At 39.7% G+C, this 12,791-nt stretch overlaps 2 protein-coding genes across 3 annotated transcripts; both read right to left on the reverse strand.

Moving 5' to 3' along the window:
* Window positions 1–230: 230 nt before the first annotated feature.
* LOC118122104 (protein NipSnap homolog 2) lies at window positions 231–7,570 on the reverse strand. Its single transcript, XM_035178565.2, has 10 exons — window positions 7,396–7,570; window positions 5,838–5,965; window positions 5,677–5,722; window positions 5,484–5,578; window positions 4,216–4,286; window positions 3,474–3,614; window positions 3,323–3,354; window positions 2,708–2,802; window positions 2,311–2,394; window positions 231–1,512 (listed from the first exon to the last, which is right to left on the reverse strand). The coding sequence occupies exons 1-10, from the start codon at window positions 7,485–7,487 to the stop codon at window positions 1,448–1,450; spliced, it is 849 nt and encodes a 282-aa protein (XP_035034456.1). The 5' UTR covers window positions 7,488–7,570; the 3' UTR covers window positions 231–1,447.
* A 1,513-nt stretch (window positions 7,571–9,083) lies between these two features.
* Window positions 9,084–11,525, reverse strand: mrps17 (mitochondrial ribosomal protein S17). 2 transcript variants are annotated; one of them, XM_035178567.2, is made up of 4 exons: window positions 11,422–11,519; window positions 11,207–11,270; window positions 10,247–10,390; window positions 9,084–9,678 (listed from the first exon to the last, which is right to left on the reverse strand). In XM_035178567.2, the coding sequence occupies exons 3-4, from the start codon at window positions 10,367–10,369 to the stop codon at window positions 9,355–9,357; spliced, it is 447 nt and encodes a 148-aa protein (XP_035034458.1). In that variant the 5' UTR covers window positions 10,370–10,390; window positions 11,207–11,270; window positions 11,422–11,519; the 3' UTR covers window positions 9,084–9,354. The 2 variants fall into 2 exon arrangements, with proteins under 2 accessions (XP_035034458.1, XP_035034457.1); XM_035178566.2 differs by lacking the exon at window positions 11,207–11,270 and having other exon boundaries at window positions 11,422–11,525.
* Between the last annotated feature and the right edge of the window lie 1,266 nt (window positions 11,526–12,791).

The raw sequence follows: 12,791 nt of genomic DNA on the forward strand, positions 1-12,791 counted from the left end.
ACTTTCCCCAACAAGACTTGGGTTTGTGTCACATTTTATTTTTGGATTTGAATAACTAACTATTTTCGGGAATTCTTTTTATTGTTATTTTCACTTTTCAGCTGCAGTTTGGTTACTTCTAAGCAACTAAACTATACCATCAGGTTGTTTTCTGACAGAGAGCTGAAGTCAGGATATACAGGAGGTACTGTCATTTAACACAAAACATGAAAGAATAAAGAGTCCTGGACTTTTAGATTTTCATCAGAACTTTAATTCAATATGTACAACTAATCTTAACGAGCACTGCATTTCACTTTCACCACACTGAGATATTACTCCTGTCCTTGAGTTTGTCAACATACGAACACCCCACCTCATTTATACAGGATCAACAATATCTCTGGCTTGGTTCATAAGCCCACTATGTATATCTACAATCTGACCATTAAACAAAAACCATGAACCTCAGCAAACAATCACCCGCTTGGCATTAATTCGTTGCTTGATATAGGGAAAGGCCAAACTAGCCAGTGAACGGAAGTTTGAACTGTGGAGACTGATCAGTTCTGGTGAAATCCAAAACACATTTTCGAATCATTTTAATAAATCACGTTTTCCACCCTCGCCACAGCGGTAAGTCACAGGGTGGCTTGATGTTGACGTTGGAGATGTGGTCGGTTTAACAGAGGAGGCACAAACTGAGAAAATGTCTCCTGGTTCTGCACAACATAACCTCAAAATCTGGACACTAGAAAAAGAAAACAAAGCACTGGCGCACACAGTAATCAGTTGTGTAACACACTAACTGTAACAATCAGTGTTACTAATCATACAACACTGATTTGTAAACAACACACTCCTGTTTGTTAAACTGAACATCTGTAACTTTTAACTAGACTCATCCCGTTAATATTGACGGTGAAGTACCGGAGGCAGTTTGATTTTATCTGAAGTGCAACAGGGCTTGTACCAAGTCAGGCTACGTATACATTTTGTGAAACATGTATTTATGAAGATGACCAGCATTACAACTGCTAAACCGATTGAGTCACTTCTCTTCCCTGTATCTCAACACTCAAACACTGGTGAGTATTTTTTTGGGATCATCGTAAAAGAAAAAAACACAAATAAGACAATAAATTATATAATGGAGACTTTGAGATGGAGGAGCGTGTCAGATTAGAAACATTAAATGAAATGATGCATTAAATGATCAGTAACCCAGTAACTTCAGTAACAAACAGTTTTAGATGATAAATCAATTCAAGCGCATCATCAAAATCAGACATTCTAGGCCCACGCAGGAAAAGAGGAGCACAGAAAGAAAGGAAACAAAAACTGAAACAACGTGTTGATGTTACATGCACATCCCTGGCAGTGCACGCTCCGACGGCTGGATACGCTCTCTACAGATCTGTGGGTGGTAGTCGTGGTGGCTGCTGAGAGGTTTTCTCTGTGAGTCTGGTTACTTCAAGGGTGAAGTCTTCATGGGAATCATAATCCTGGACTCCATGTGCTGAATAAGAGGGACTGTGGATGAGGAGGAAACAACACGCTTAGCAACAGACCTCTGTGTCATGTTTAGAAAATCATAACAGAAGAAATTACATTGTACTGTAGTGACCTGGACAAACAGACAACATATGTGTTTCAACTCTGACATTTTATCAAAATTTCAAGTGTTTTTTTACTTTGGAATAATATGAGAATCCTATATTGCACCAACTAGTCTGGTCTCAAGCTCAGTCCGATGAATGAAACGTGGTGCTCAAGTCCAACCTCATAGTTAATTCAGTTGCACCATCTAAGTGTCAGTCTTCTTCTGACCCAGACTTCTTCTCACCATATTTGTCATTTGAATAGTGAAACACAATATCTGAGTATTTTCTACAAAGAGCTAAGTGTTCAGTTTTGAGTCAAAGCCACAGGAGAAATGTGAGAATCCCTTTTAGTAAAACAGGCTTTGATCCAAATGAAATGCAAAGACAGGATTTTCTTAACTGTTTACAAATACGCATCTGCAAAAAATTTGAAAATACAAAGCACTGTAAAAAACAAAAACAGGCCTAGGTCTGAAAATGCACTTCCAGTTATTTTCAAATAAAATAAGAATATCACAACATGGCAAATAAACACAAGATCATAATGTAAAAGAGGCAAGCTGATGTTTAATACAGTAAACTGTGATCCACTCTTACTGGTCTTCACACATGCAACACGATAACCTCTATAACAAATGTTGTTGTTCTAAAATTACAATTTCAAATCAGTATGTAGTAACATATGTAAAAAATACTGCACAGTGTTATGAAAGAGTAAAGAACTCACCTGTGTAATAAACAACCTCGTCCCAGCCTTCACGCTGCCACGCTAAGTTTCTGGTTTCTTCTCTGGACTGGAGGTCTTTGTAAGCTGAAAGAAAAAAAGATGGCTCCTGACGTTGCAATAACCATTTTCTATCCGTGCAATTTCAATATCACATATGTACCATAAATTACACTTTTATATTCTGTTTACATTGTATATATCATTTTTCACATTTCCCTGTGTTTATATTGTATGTTTATTCATTTATTACTTTGGTGGATGCATCAGTTTTTTCTGTCCCTACAGAAAATGTCCCCATAGTGGGACTAATAAAATTTTATCTTAGAAAATAACTTTTCTTTTCACTTTAAATTATATAGATCATCATGAGTGTATTGAACTCATAAATGCTGCTCACCCCATAAGTGATGAACCGTGTACAGACTTCCTATCTGAGAGAAGAAGCCGCCCACAGCCTCGTGGTTCTGCTGGCGGATGTCAATAGCTCGCGCCCTGCAGAGCACCAAAGACTTGTGTTAAACAAGAGGGGAAAAACTGTTATTGTACTGATTAAACCACTTGTATGAATTTGTAGGTTTTCAGATTTAAATGAAACTGACATTCACCAATATCCCAATAATTTCCTTAGAAATTAGAGCATCAAATTTTGACGTTGCAACCTCAGAATTGTTCAAAACTTTTCAGCATGTTGGGTTTAATTACATTAACAGGCAAATTTCACATAATCATTATTGAGTTAATCAAATACACATACATATTAAATCCAGGGTAACAAGGTCAATTATGCCTGAGATTTACAAATGAAGTGCGATACATGTAGTCATGCTCAGGAGTCATGCATAGGTTTTGTTGTCAGAAAGTACCGTTGACTCATATTCATCTGCTACAATCTGTGAAACCAATAAAATAGTGAGGAGTTTTAAAAATGTTAAATACAGTGATAGAGGTTGTTCCATAACTGTGAAAGTACATGTACAATAAAAGGAAAACGATTTAGAAAGTTAAGTCTTACCAGTAGTTTCCCCACTCAATCATCGTTCCAGGCTGAAAAAACAAATTGAAGAGGTGAGAGATGAGGAAAATAAGTTGTCGGACTGTTCGCTACTGCAATAGAAATGAACATGTATTTATCTGAGGCTGGTAAAGTAGGAGAACAGATTTACCCTGAGTTGGTACGATCTGAGCTCGTAGATGTTGGGCCCTGAACGAGGCACAGGTTCGTTCCAGAAACTGAACTCCAGCAGCAACTGGTTCCTACGAGACAGCAGCATCTTCCCCCTCTCTGTCCTGTAGTGAGTAAAGTCCTACAGCAACGACAAACAGGAACACGTTTACATTAATCCTGCTCAGATCCCCAAACCATAAAAACATCTGTGAAATATAAAAACTAATGTGTTTGATTGAAATACATATGAGGACATACTTCCATGAGATGTTGAAAAGCCACAGAGTATTTTAAATCTGCCTGTTTTTGATTAATTACATCTTAATTTAAATACTTAAGTTTCCAGTAATGAGTCACATCAACATCTGCAAGACACCTGAAACAGTTTTAAATTTATTTTTAATTTACCAATGTTGTACTTGTTTTCATTCTGAAGTTATTTATTGTTTTCTTAGAGTTTAAGGAAACACAGTCTTGTGAACATTAAAGAAGAATACACCATACGGATCAGACAGGATCGGGTCCATTAACAACACTAAACCCTATTTACAGTACACATTTCTGTAAGGGAGCTTTGAAGACAATTATACAAAAATTAGAGTCACACCAAACAGCTGAAAAATCTCAGAACAACATCTGAAAAATGCTCTTAGGGTCTAACTTGATGGGTGCACTGCCAGAGGAGGTTGCCTTGAGATCAGCAGCCGTCAGTTAACTGAACTAATCCGAGCACCCGTTACCTTATTCTGCCTGAGTTTGTTCATGACTTCGGTGAGAGCCGGGTATCCTCCCCGATATCTCCACAGGTGAACTAGAGAAGGAGCAGAAGAGCCAAGAATATTGCAGCCCTCAAATAGATCTGTGTGTCTGAAATTATTTGGGCAGGATATTCTTTTCTCTAGATGACTGTTGATAATATATTTTTATATCTCTAGACTACCTGGCATGATGAGATTCAACCATAAATCTACGTCCAACACTTACATCTTGTTGAAAAGTCAACGGTTGAATTGAAATTGCATGCCTGGTGTTCTATTCTATATTGTCTTCTATTCTTTTTATTTATTACTACATCGCCACTGTGGCTTTCCGTGTGTTTAAATATCTTTATAAAAGAGTGTGTGTTGAAGTAAATGGGATTTATTGTTCTGTTTTTGTTTTTTGCTGTGGTAGCGAGAATCGTGGAAATTTCATGGTTTCGGTATCGACTACTAAATCTTTGGTATCGTGACATCCATAGATTGAATGAATAAATCAATCGTGGACATTTTTTTATGTACATTATTTAATGTTTCCAACAGAGAGTGTTTGTCAAAAATGGCACAGAACAAAATCTCTCAGAGCAAAGTACTGTATCCTGTGTGCATGTTTTATTAATGCAGCCTGTTGGATTATCCTCACTGATAATAAAACACTAACTTTAGAGTCACAACTGAGGAACAGTCACCACAAGAGGAGAACAGTGGAATACACTCGCAGATATAAATAACTGCAATATAAAAGCTGTCAAAGTGCAGGTTTGTAACACTGAGAAGAAAACGTTCCTATGAGATTTCTCTCTTTATTTCCTTCGAGTCCCTAAAAGGAGAAAATATCACAGTTCAGAAAACCCTTAAAACCTCAATTTATTTCCCATCAGCAGCAGTAAACAACTGTAATGTTGTTAAGACACATCTGAGGGTCAGTGAGGAAATGATAAGAAATGACAATGCTTAAGCTTTAATCTAACACTAATCCTCACATTTGAGGAATTATTGCACATTTTTGTTGTGTCACCTGCATGATCAGTTATTATTGTCAATTAATTTCCTCTTGAGGTGTTGTTTAATCCCCTGGTCCTTTTAGGTATTTGCTGAGTTTTGTAATTCCTGTTTTATATTTTGAAAAGGAAGTATAGCTTTCATTTAGATTACCTGACTGATCAATCAGTTCACAAGTATTTATTATTGCAGGTATTTAAGAGTGTGATTAATGTAAACATGATGCAGAACTTAATGTGTGGTCTTACCTGCCTGATCCTGCTCTCCATACCATGTGTTCCAGGTGCCCACCAACTCACAGGGGTATTCAGGGTTAGCGTGAATAGAAGGCAAGACGTCCTCACTGAGGATACACACATGAAAATAAATATAAAATATCAGTACAGTTTATAAAACCAGCGCTTTGACCAGACAACTGCATGAAGGAACAGGGAGTCTTACCAAAGTTCATTGTAATCATCAAGGCATTCAGGCTTGACATTGTGAACTGCAGGGAAACAACAAAATCTGAGTTGATATTTAAGCATCTAGAATATTTCACAAGATCAACCTCAGGGGAAATGTTTTGTATTTTTAAAGTTACAGTCATCTTGTTCACATACACTGGATTTTGTACAGATTGTTGTCTTCTTTCTTGGCGAGCAGATGAGAGTGAGCGTCTTTTCTGGGGTCGACCTTTCTCACGAACAGAGACTTGAACCAGCTGTCCTCACGCAGAACTGTAAAGCTCCTGTGGTGAAACACAAAGTACAGAAGTTGCAACCTGCACCGCGTCTACGACACAATAAAGAAATAAAACACAAAACAGCAACAACAGAAAGGTCTGTTATAGTACGTATAGTCGTTAAAGCTATTTGGCTCCTCAGTGCAATGTTGTCCTGTTTTCTAATTGTACCTGGTCTGATGGGAACAAACTGTGTGATGACCTGATGTCTGTTGTTCAAGTTTAAAAGCAAACTGAACTTTTCTATTTATTTATTTTCAAGGCAGATAATTAGTCACAATATGCATGTTTTTTTCTCGCATGTGTCAAACAATATTAACTCAATGCAGATTTATCCAAATTAATGTATATGCCAGCTCAGTATAGAAATAATTACTGTCCATGAATTTGAAATGATCAATACTCTGCACTGATTTCTGTGGTTTGGTGTTCACACAAACAGAGCTCAGATTCACATTTTAATATACATCACCAAACAGATTGGTTATGAAATTGTTATGTGATAAGATATAGATTGTGCACATGGTTGAGGATGTTAAAAACCTTCCAGCCTCAAAAATACAGTATATAAAACTTTACTTCTGCACATGGGATGCATGTTTGCTTGTGATAAAACGTGTTAAACAAGTTTTAACTCCTTGATGGGAGTGTGATCAGTGCATATATACTATGTAAATGAATGACTACAACAGAAGACAGATAAAAGTGTGCAGCTCATTCATGTCCAGGAGCTCCAGCTCAGAGGAGGCTGTAAGCTGAGAGAGCTGTAAGCTGAACATAATGCCCATAACAGGAGGATCAGTGGACGTGTCACACAGGAGCAGTGTTCAATTCCCTGCTGCTAAACTTTATTTAAAACTAATCCCTGCAGTGATTGTGCCTAAAAATATATATATATATATAAATATATATTTGAAAGTTTGGAAGCTGAAGAAAAACTAACTCTTTAAAGATGTTGCACTACAGAATTTTTATTTGCACATTTTCACTTGTTCAAGTTTTGTCATTGCAGAAGGTTAAACCTGCTGCAGCATGTAAACACACACACACACACACACAATCAAAACACTTCCCTGCAGCGACTTGCATGTTGACCTTGAAGTTTGAGACACACACACACACACTTGTCATGTTGTGTTATTCTTGCACGTGGCGGCTGTAAACCTTCTTTTCCAGTTACGATGAAGAAGTAAATAACTTTCTGACCCTGGAGGCTGACAGTTAGCATTAGCATTAGCATTAGCTGGGGGCGGGTTAGCAAGTTATGAGGCTAGCTCCAGCTAACTCCGCTGCACGCGCAACAGGACGTAGCCGACGTAGCATTAGCTTAGCCACCTAGCATGTCGGACTTTTTTGTGTGTCATTGACTCAAAACGTGTTTATTTTGCGGTCCCGCGGCTGCAGTGGTCATTTCCCCGACGTGTTAAAACTCTCACCTCGCTGCCACAGCGGCGCGTCCGCCCGCATGGAGCCCGTGTCTGGTCCGAGTGAGGCCGCAGCCGACTCTCTGAAGGATTCGGGTCGCCATCTTTACTCGGATCACTGATGGAGGGGGGTGGACCCGGGTCAGAGAGCAAGCTGGACCCGGGTCAAAGAGCAGGTTGTCCCGGGTCAGAGAGCAGGCTGGACCCCGGTCAAAGAGAAAGCTGGTCCCGGGTTAGAGAGCAGGTTGTCCCGGGTCAGAGAGCAGGCTGGACCCGGGTCAGAGAGCAGGCTGGACCCGGGTCAGAGAGTAGGCTGGTACCGGGTCAGAGAGCAGGTTGGACCTGGGTTAGAGAGCAGGCTGGACCCGGGTCAAAGAAAGCTGGTCCCGGGTCAGAGAGCAGGTTGGTCCCGGGTCAGAGAGCAGGTTGGTCCCGGGTCAGAGAGCAGGCTGGTACGGGTCAGAGAGCAGGTTGGACCTGGGTTAGAGAGCAGGCTGGGCCCGGGTCAGAGAGCAGGTTGGACCCGGGTCAGAGAGCAGGTTGGACCCGGGTCAGAGAGCAGGCTGGTCCGGGTCAGAGAGCAGGTTGGACCCGGGTCAGAGAGTAGGCTGGTACCGGGTCAGAGAGCAGGCTGGACCCGGGTCAGAGAGCAGGTTGGTCCCGGGTCAGAGAGCAGGCTGGACCCGGGTCAGAGAGCAGGTTGGTCCCGGGTCAGAGAGCAGGCTGGGCCGGGTCAGAGAGCAGGTTGGACCCGGGTCAGAGAGCAGGTTGGACCCGGTCAGAGAGCAGGCTGGACACCGGTCAGAGAGCAGGCTGGACCCGGGTCAGAGAGCAGGTTGGACCCGGGTCAGAGAGCAGGCTGGACCCGGAGGAGCAGACATTACTTCCCCGGTGTTGTGTCTGTACCCTTCTATTTTACTTATAAATATAACTTTTTATTCTGAATGTAACTTACAAAGTCCATGCACATGTTAATAACTATATTTACTTGGACAATAATAGTATATTTTTAACCTGATTAATGCAACAGACTAAATAAGACAGTGAATATGAAGAAGGTCACAATAATAGTCAGAATAAGCAGTAATCAATTTAGTGTGTGTGTACTCTGATCTTAGTCACCTCACTAATCAATCAATCACATTCGTACACAAAACAAATCACAATTTGTCTCATCGGGCTGAACAAGCTGTGACAGACTCTTCTCCTCTCCTCTCTTCTCCTCAGTGGTAGAGGTCGGGGGGGAGGAGTTGAGGGTTCGCATCCACGACGGAGCGTAAATCTGCCTTAAGAAGCGATAGCAGCCTGTGTGGGGAGTAAAGTGACTGTGTAGCCAATCAGAGCTGATGTTTGTTCACAATTTACTTGATTTGTTATTGAGGATAAACCACCAAAACCCCCGAGACACGTATTCGTCTTAATCCCATTGTAACCATGTAAAGCTGCTTGACATCATAGTCAGTGTATGCTCGTAAAACATGTAGCTGGGAATATGAAGGAAATATACTATGTATGTATGTATGTATGTACTATACTATAAAACTCATGTAAATATCATAATCAAAATGTATTTTTCAGAGAAAGGTCAATAGTTGAATTATTGATCTCCATGTCAACAAGGAAATGTAAAGGAATCACAGCACTTTGTGAAAGTACATCTGTAACAGAACACCAGGTAAAAACAGCACCAATCACTGATGTTGATTAAAAAAAAAATAATTGTGTTTTGTTTTATTGTGACTTTTTGCTGTCTTTCAAAACACCATCTTTAGACTGAGAGCGGAAATGCACACGTTTTGTAATTTTATTGTGTGACTTCAAACTACCTGAGCAGGCAGAGAGTACGATGTATTCAGGCCCTCTTACTTCATATATTACATGACAAGATTATTGGTTTGAAGATTAATATTTACATGAACACCTGAAACATGTTTGAACTAACATTAACAAACACAAGAACATAGTTTTCTATCATGGTGCTGGAGTTGCTGGTGGCTGGGATTCGGTTCCGCTGGCGGCGGCAGAGATGTTCAGCTCCTGCAGTTTTTCCGATAACATTGTCTCGCCTTCCGGGCCGAGTGCGAGGTCAGTCAGAGGCTCCAGAAACTCGTCTCCTGCAACACTCTTTCCTGTCAGCGGGTCGACCACCCGACCCACTTTATACACTATCTCAGCCAGTTCGTGCTTCACGTGTTTGGACCTGGCCTCGGGCAGAGCCTTGAGGAGGACGATGTCTCCCACGGTGCACTGTCGCAAAGCATCATGGGCAAAGTAAGTCTTCCTCTTGTTGTAGTACTACCGGGGAGAAAAGACACCGTTAGACTTGTTTAAATGCGTAATCGCTGAACAGGACTCAATCGTTGATCAGAAAATAAATAAGATTTGGTTCTACAAAATAAAGTTGTGTCCTACATGTGACTACAGGTCAACAAACCTTTGGGATGTGTTCCATTTCATTACAATATGAAACTGAGAAGAGAACAACAAGGCTTTGGCATTACTTGCTATAAGAGGAAAATAGTCTAATTAAACTTAGGACTGGATCCGGTGATATAAATAATTTCTAATCAAGTACCAATAATATAATTTCATGATTAATATTCAAACTGAGTGTGTTTTTGAAGGTGAAGCATGTTTACGAGTGTTATTTCTATTCTATGTCTGTTAATCTATGGGCTGAGACACAGAAGTCGTATTAACTCCTTAACCTGCCGTGAGCAATTGATGGGTTTTCACGTAATAGAATAAAAAATAGAAGATGAACATGACAGAGAAACCATCAGATTTAGTCTTTCCTTGTTTGGGAAGTAACAACCATGTGTCCAGTCCATCACGTGTGTATAAGCAGAGAATGAAGACTCACCTTGAGCAGGTAAGGATCCAGCACCAGGCGTGTGACTCTCACTTTGGCAGTTTTGGCCATCTTGGTCCCTATTACTCTGCCGATGATCCACTTGGCGTGGACCGACGCCTGCTTGACCGACATTCTGGAAAACACTATTTAACCCTGTAGTGCACAAGACAAAGAAAACAAGGCGATCAGCTGAGGGGCTTGAATGTTATGAGATCACAGTAACTGGCTTATGACTCTATCCAGTTCTGAAAGAAGTACTGTAATCCGATCCTTTAAAAGAACCAGGATCGAAATATAAAAGTACTCCATTACAAGTACATGGCCTGCATTTAAAATCCTCAAAGTACTGAAGAAGAATCAGTGAAACTTTTCAACCTGCAGTGAAATGACAGTATTATACAGCATGTGTGGTTATTAGATTGTTAATACTGAAGCATCACTGTGTTCACGGCCTTTAACTGTTGTTGCTGCTTGAGGAGGAAATGATTTTTAACAAGTTCAAAAGTTTCTCAGCGAAGTCGCAGGCAAATCAGGGCTCACATGGCAGGATCAACACAGAAGTTTCAACCAAAAGTCACCCAGACAAATCCGAGGGCTCGACAGGATCCAGCCTGGAAATAAAGTTTAAAAATGTGTTATCCTTTGGGTCCAACGTTATTACAGAGAAGTTAAGACAGTAAAAGTATTTAAGGTGAAACCACTAACACATAGACTTCTGAAACGTAAATCTCAGAATAATCCAACATCACCATATTTGTTTATTAAAATCAATAGTCACTCCTGGCGCTACCTCTTCAAATTAATATAATGAAGTAGAAATTATCAGTATATACTAGTGAAATGGAAATGTTCCAGTACAAGTACACTTAAATGCAATACTTGGAGTAAATATACTCAGTTATTCTCCACCACTGCCTCTAGTAGATCTGGGATTTAAAGCAATTTAAGAACTAAACATTACTACATTACCTGTAGTATCACGAGTATAAAGCAGAGACCTCTCAGTACATTTTGAAGTGACGTTCTGTCAGAACTGTTATGAATGAAGGGACGAAGACAAACAGCAACATTTAGCTTCACAGACACGTTCACTGAAAAACTGCGGCTACAAGCTGCAAATACTTGAAATCACATGAACACAGACGAGAAGATAAATTAATATACACGTACAAAAATCAACTCACCAACAACAGAATGTAGGACAAACGCTAAAAGGTCAAAATCCCTCAGTGAAGCAGCTCCTCCATGCTGCGACCGCTCGGCCTGTTTTGATGACGTCAACTACGGCCAGTGACAAGGTACAATAAGGAGCGAAGCTGAAAGCGGGTGTTTTATTTTGGAGTTTGTAAAAAATAAATTGCAGCTTAATTTAAGTTTAACTTGTGATTTTAAAGTGAAACGATAGATCAAGATGATGTCTCATGTTATTTGTAAAATATGTAACTGGTAGACAAAAGAATTAGACCTGTAAATATATTAACATATATATATTTTGTGTAAAAAGAATGTAATCAGTATTAGTTTATATATATATATATTTTAAACATTTAATTTAAATTTAATTTAAGTACACGTTGATGCTTTGGTGTTCTTTTATGTGATAGGATATACAAAAAATACACTATTTTAAATTTTGTCCAATTTGTTTCATATACTGGTTTTTCAGGATAAAAGAAAAAATAATAATTGTCTGTCCAGAACTGGATAATTCTCCTGTAGAAAAACAGCATCACAGTGTTAAAGCTAAACAACGAGTTGTCGGTGGACTGATGCAGACATGATGTGAATATGAATTATAATGTGGGTTATTACATAGCAGATAAAAACCTCTCAACAAGAAAAGAAAAGATTCTTTAAACACGAGTCGACTTTAATTCAGATTGTAAGACAAAATTTAAAAAACATGCTTTACCAGATGTAAGAAGTAAGATACTGGAGGACTAACACATAAAACAACATATATATTATATATTTTGCCTTGTTACCATTTCTCAGCCAAGATGAAAATGTTGTGTTGTTCTTGTCTATTCAAATCTGACATATTTCATCAACGCTGTTTGACCAACTGGGAATAACCAATGTCTTGTGAACTACTTTTATATTTTTTGCCACAAGATGGCAGCAGAGAAGAAAATAGGAGAGGAGTACATTTAAAGTTCAGAATTTGAGTGAAGAATAAAAAGTGTAAATGTAAAACTGACACTGACCAGCAGATTGTTCCCATGACTCCACCTGATGACAATGTTAACATGCTGATATTTAACAGGTATAATGTTCACCAAGTCTGAATTAGTGATACGCGGTGGAACAGGTCATGACTGGTCTACCTGCTGGTGCCATCCGACCTCTGCAGCTCATCCAGAATGCAGCAGGTCGACTGGTCTTTAACCTAAATTCACTCACACTACTCCGCTCCTCCGCTCCCTTCACTGGTTACCGGTGGCTGCTCGCATCCGTTTCAAAACATTAGTACTTGCGTACCGTGCTGCGAACGGATCGGTTCCAGTCTACATCCAGGACATGGTCAAACGTTACACCCCAGCCCGTTCACTCC

The sequence above is a fragment of the Hippoglossus stenolepis genome, chromosome 15 (genome assembly GCF_022539355.2).
Source record: "Hippoglossus stenolepis isolate QCI-W04-F060 chromosome 15, HSTE1.2, whole genome shotgun sequence".
In the NCBI taxonomy this organism is placed as follows: domain Eukaryota; kingdom Metazoa; phylum Chordata; class Actinopteri; order Pleuronectiformes; family Pleuronectidae; genus Hippoglossus; species Hippoglossus stenolepis.

Coding starts and splice junctions, on each gene's coding strand:
- LOC118122104 (XM_035178565.2), bottom strand. CDS start 7,487: ATGGCGACCCGAATCCTTCAGAGAGTCGGCTGCGGCCTCACTCGGACC. Junction 5,723..5,837: donor CAATCTGTACAAAATCCAGT/GTATGTGAACAA, acceptor GTTTCCCTGCAG/TTCACAATGTCAAGCCTGAA. Junction 2,395..2,707: donor CACGGTTCATCACTTATGGG/GTGAGCAGCATT, acceptor TTTTTCTTTCAG/CTTACAAAGACCTCCAGTCC.
- mrps17 (XM_035178566.2), bottom strand. CDS start 10,369: ATGTCGGTCAAGCAGGCGTCGGTCCACGCCAAGTGGATCATCGGCAGA. Junction 9,679..10,246: donor TGGATCCTTACCTGCTCAAG/GTGAGTCTTCAT, acceptor TCTCCCCGGTAG/TACTACAACAAGAGGAAGAC.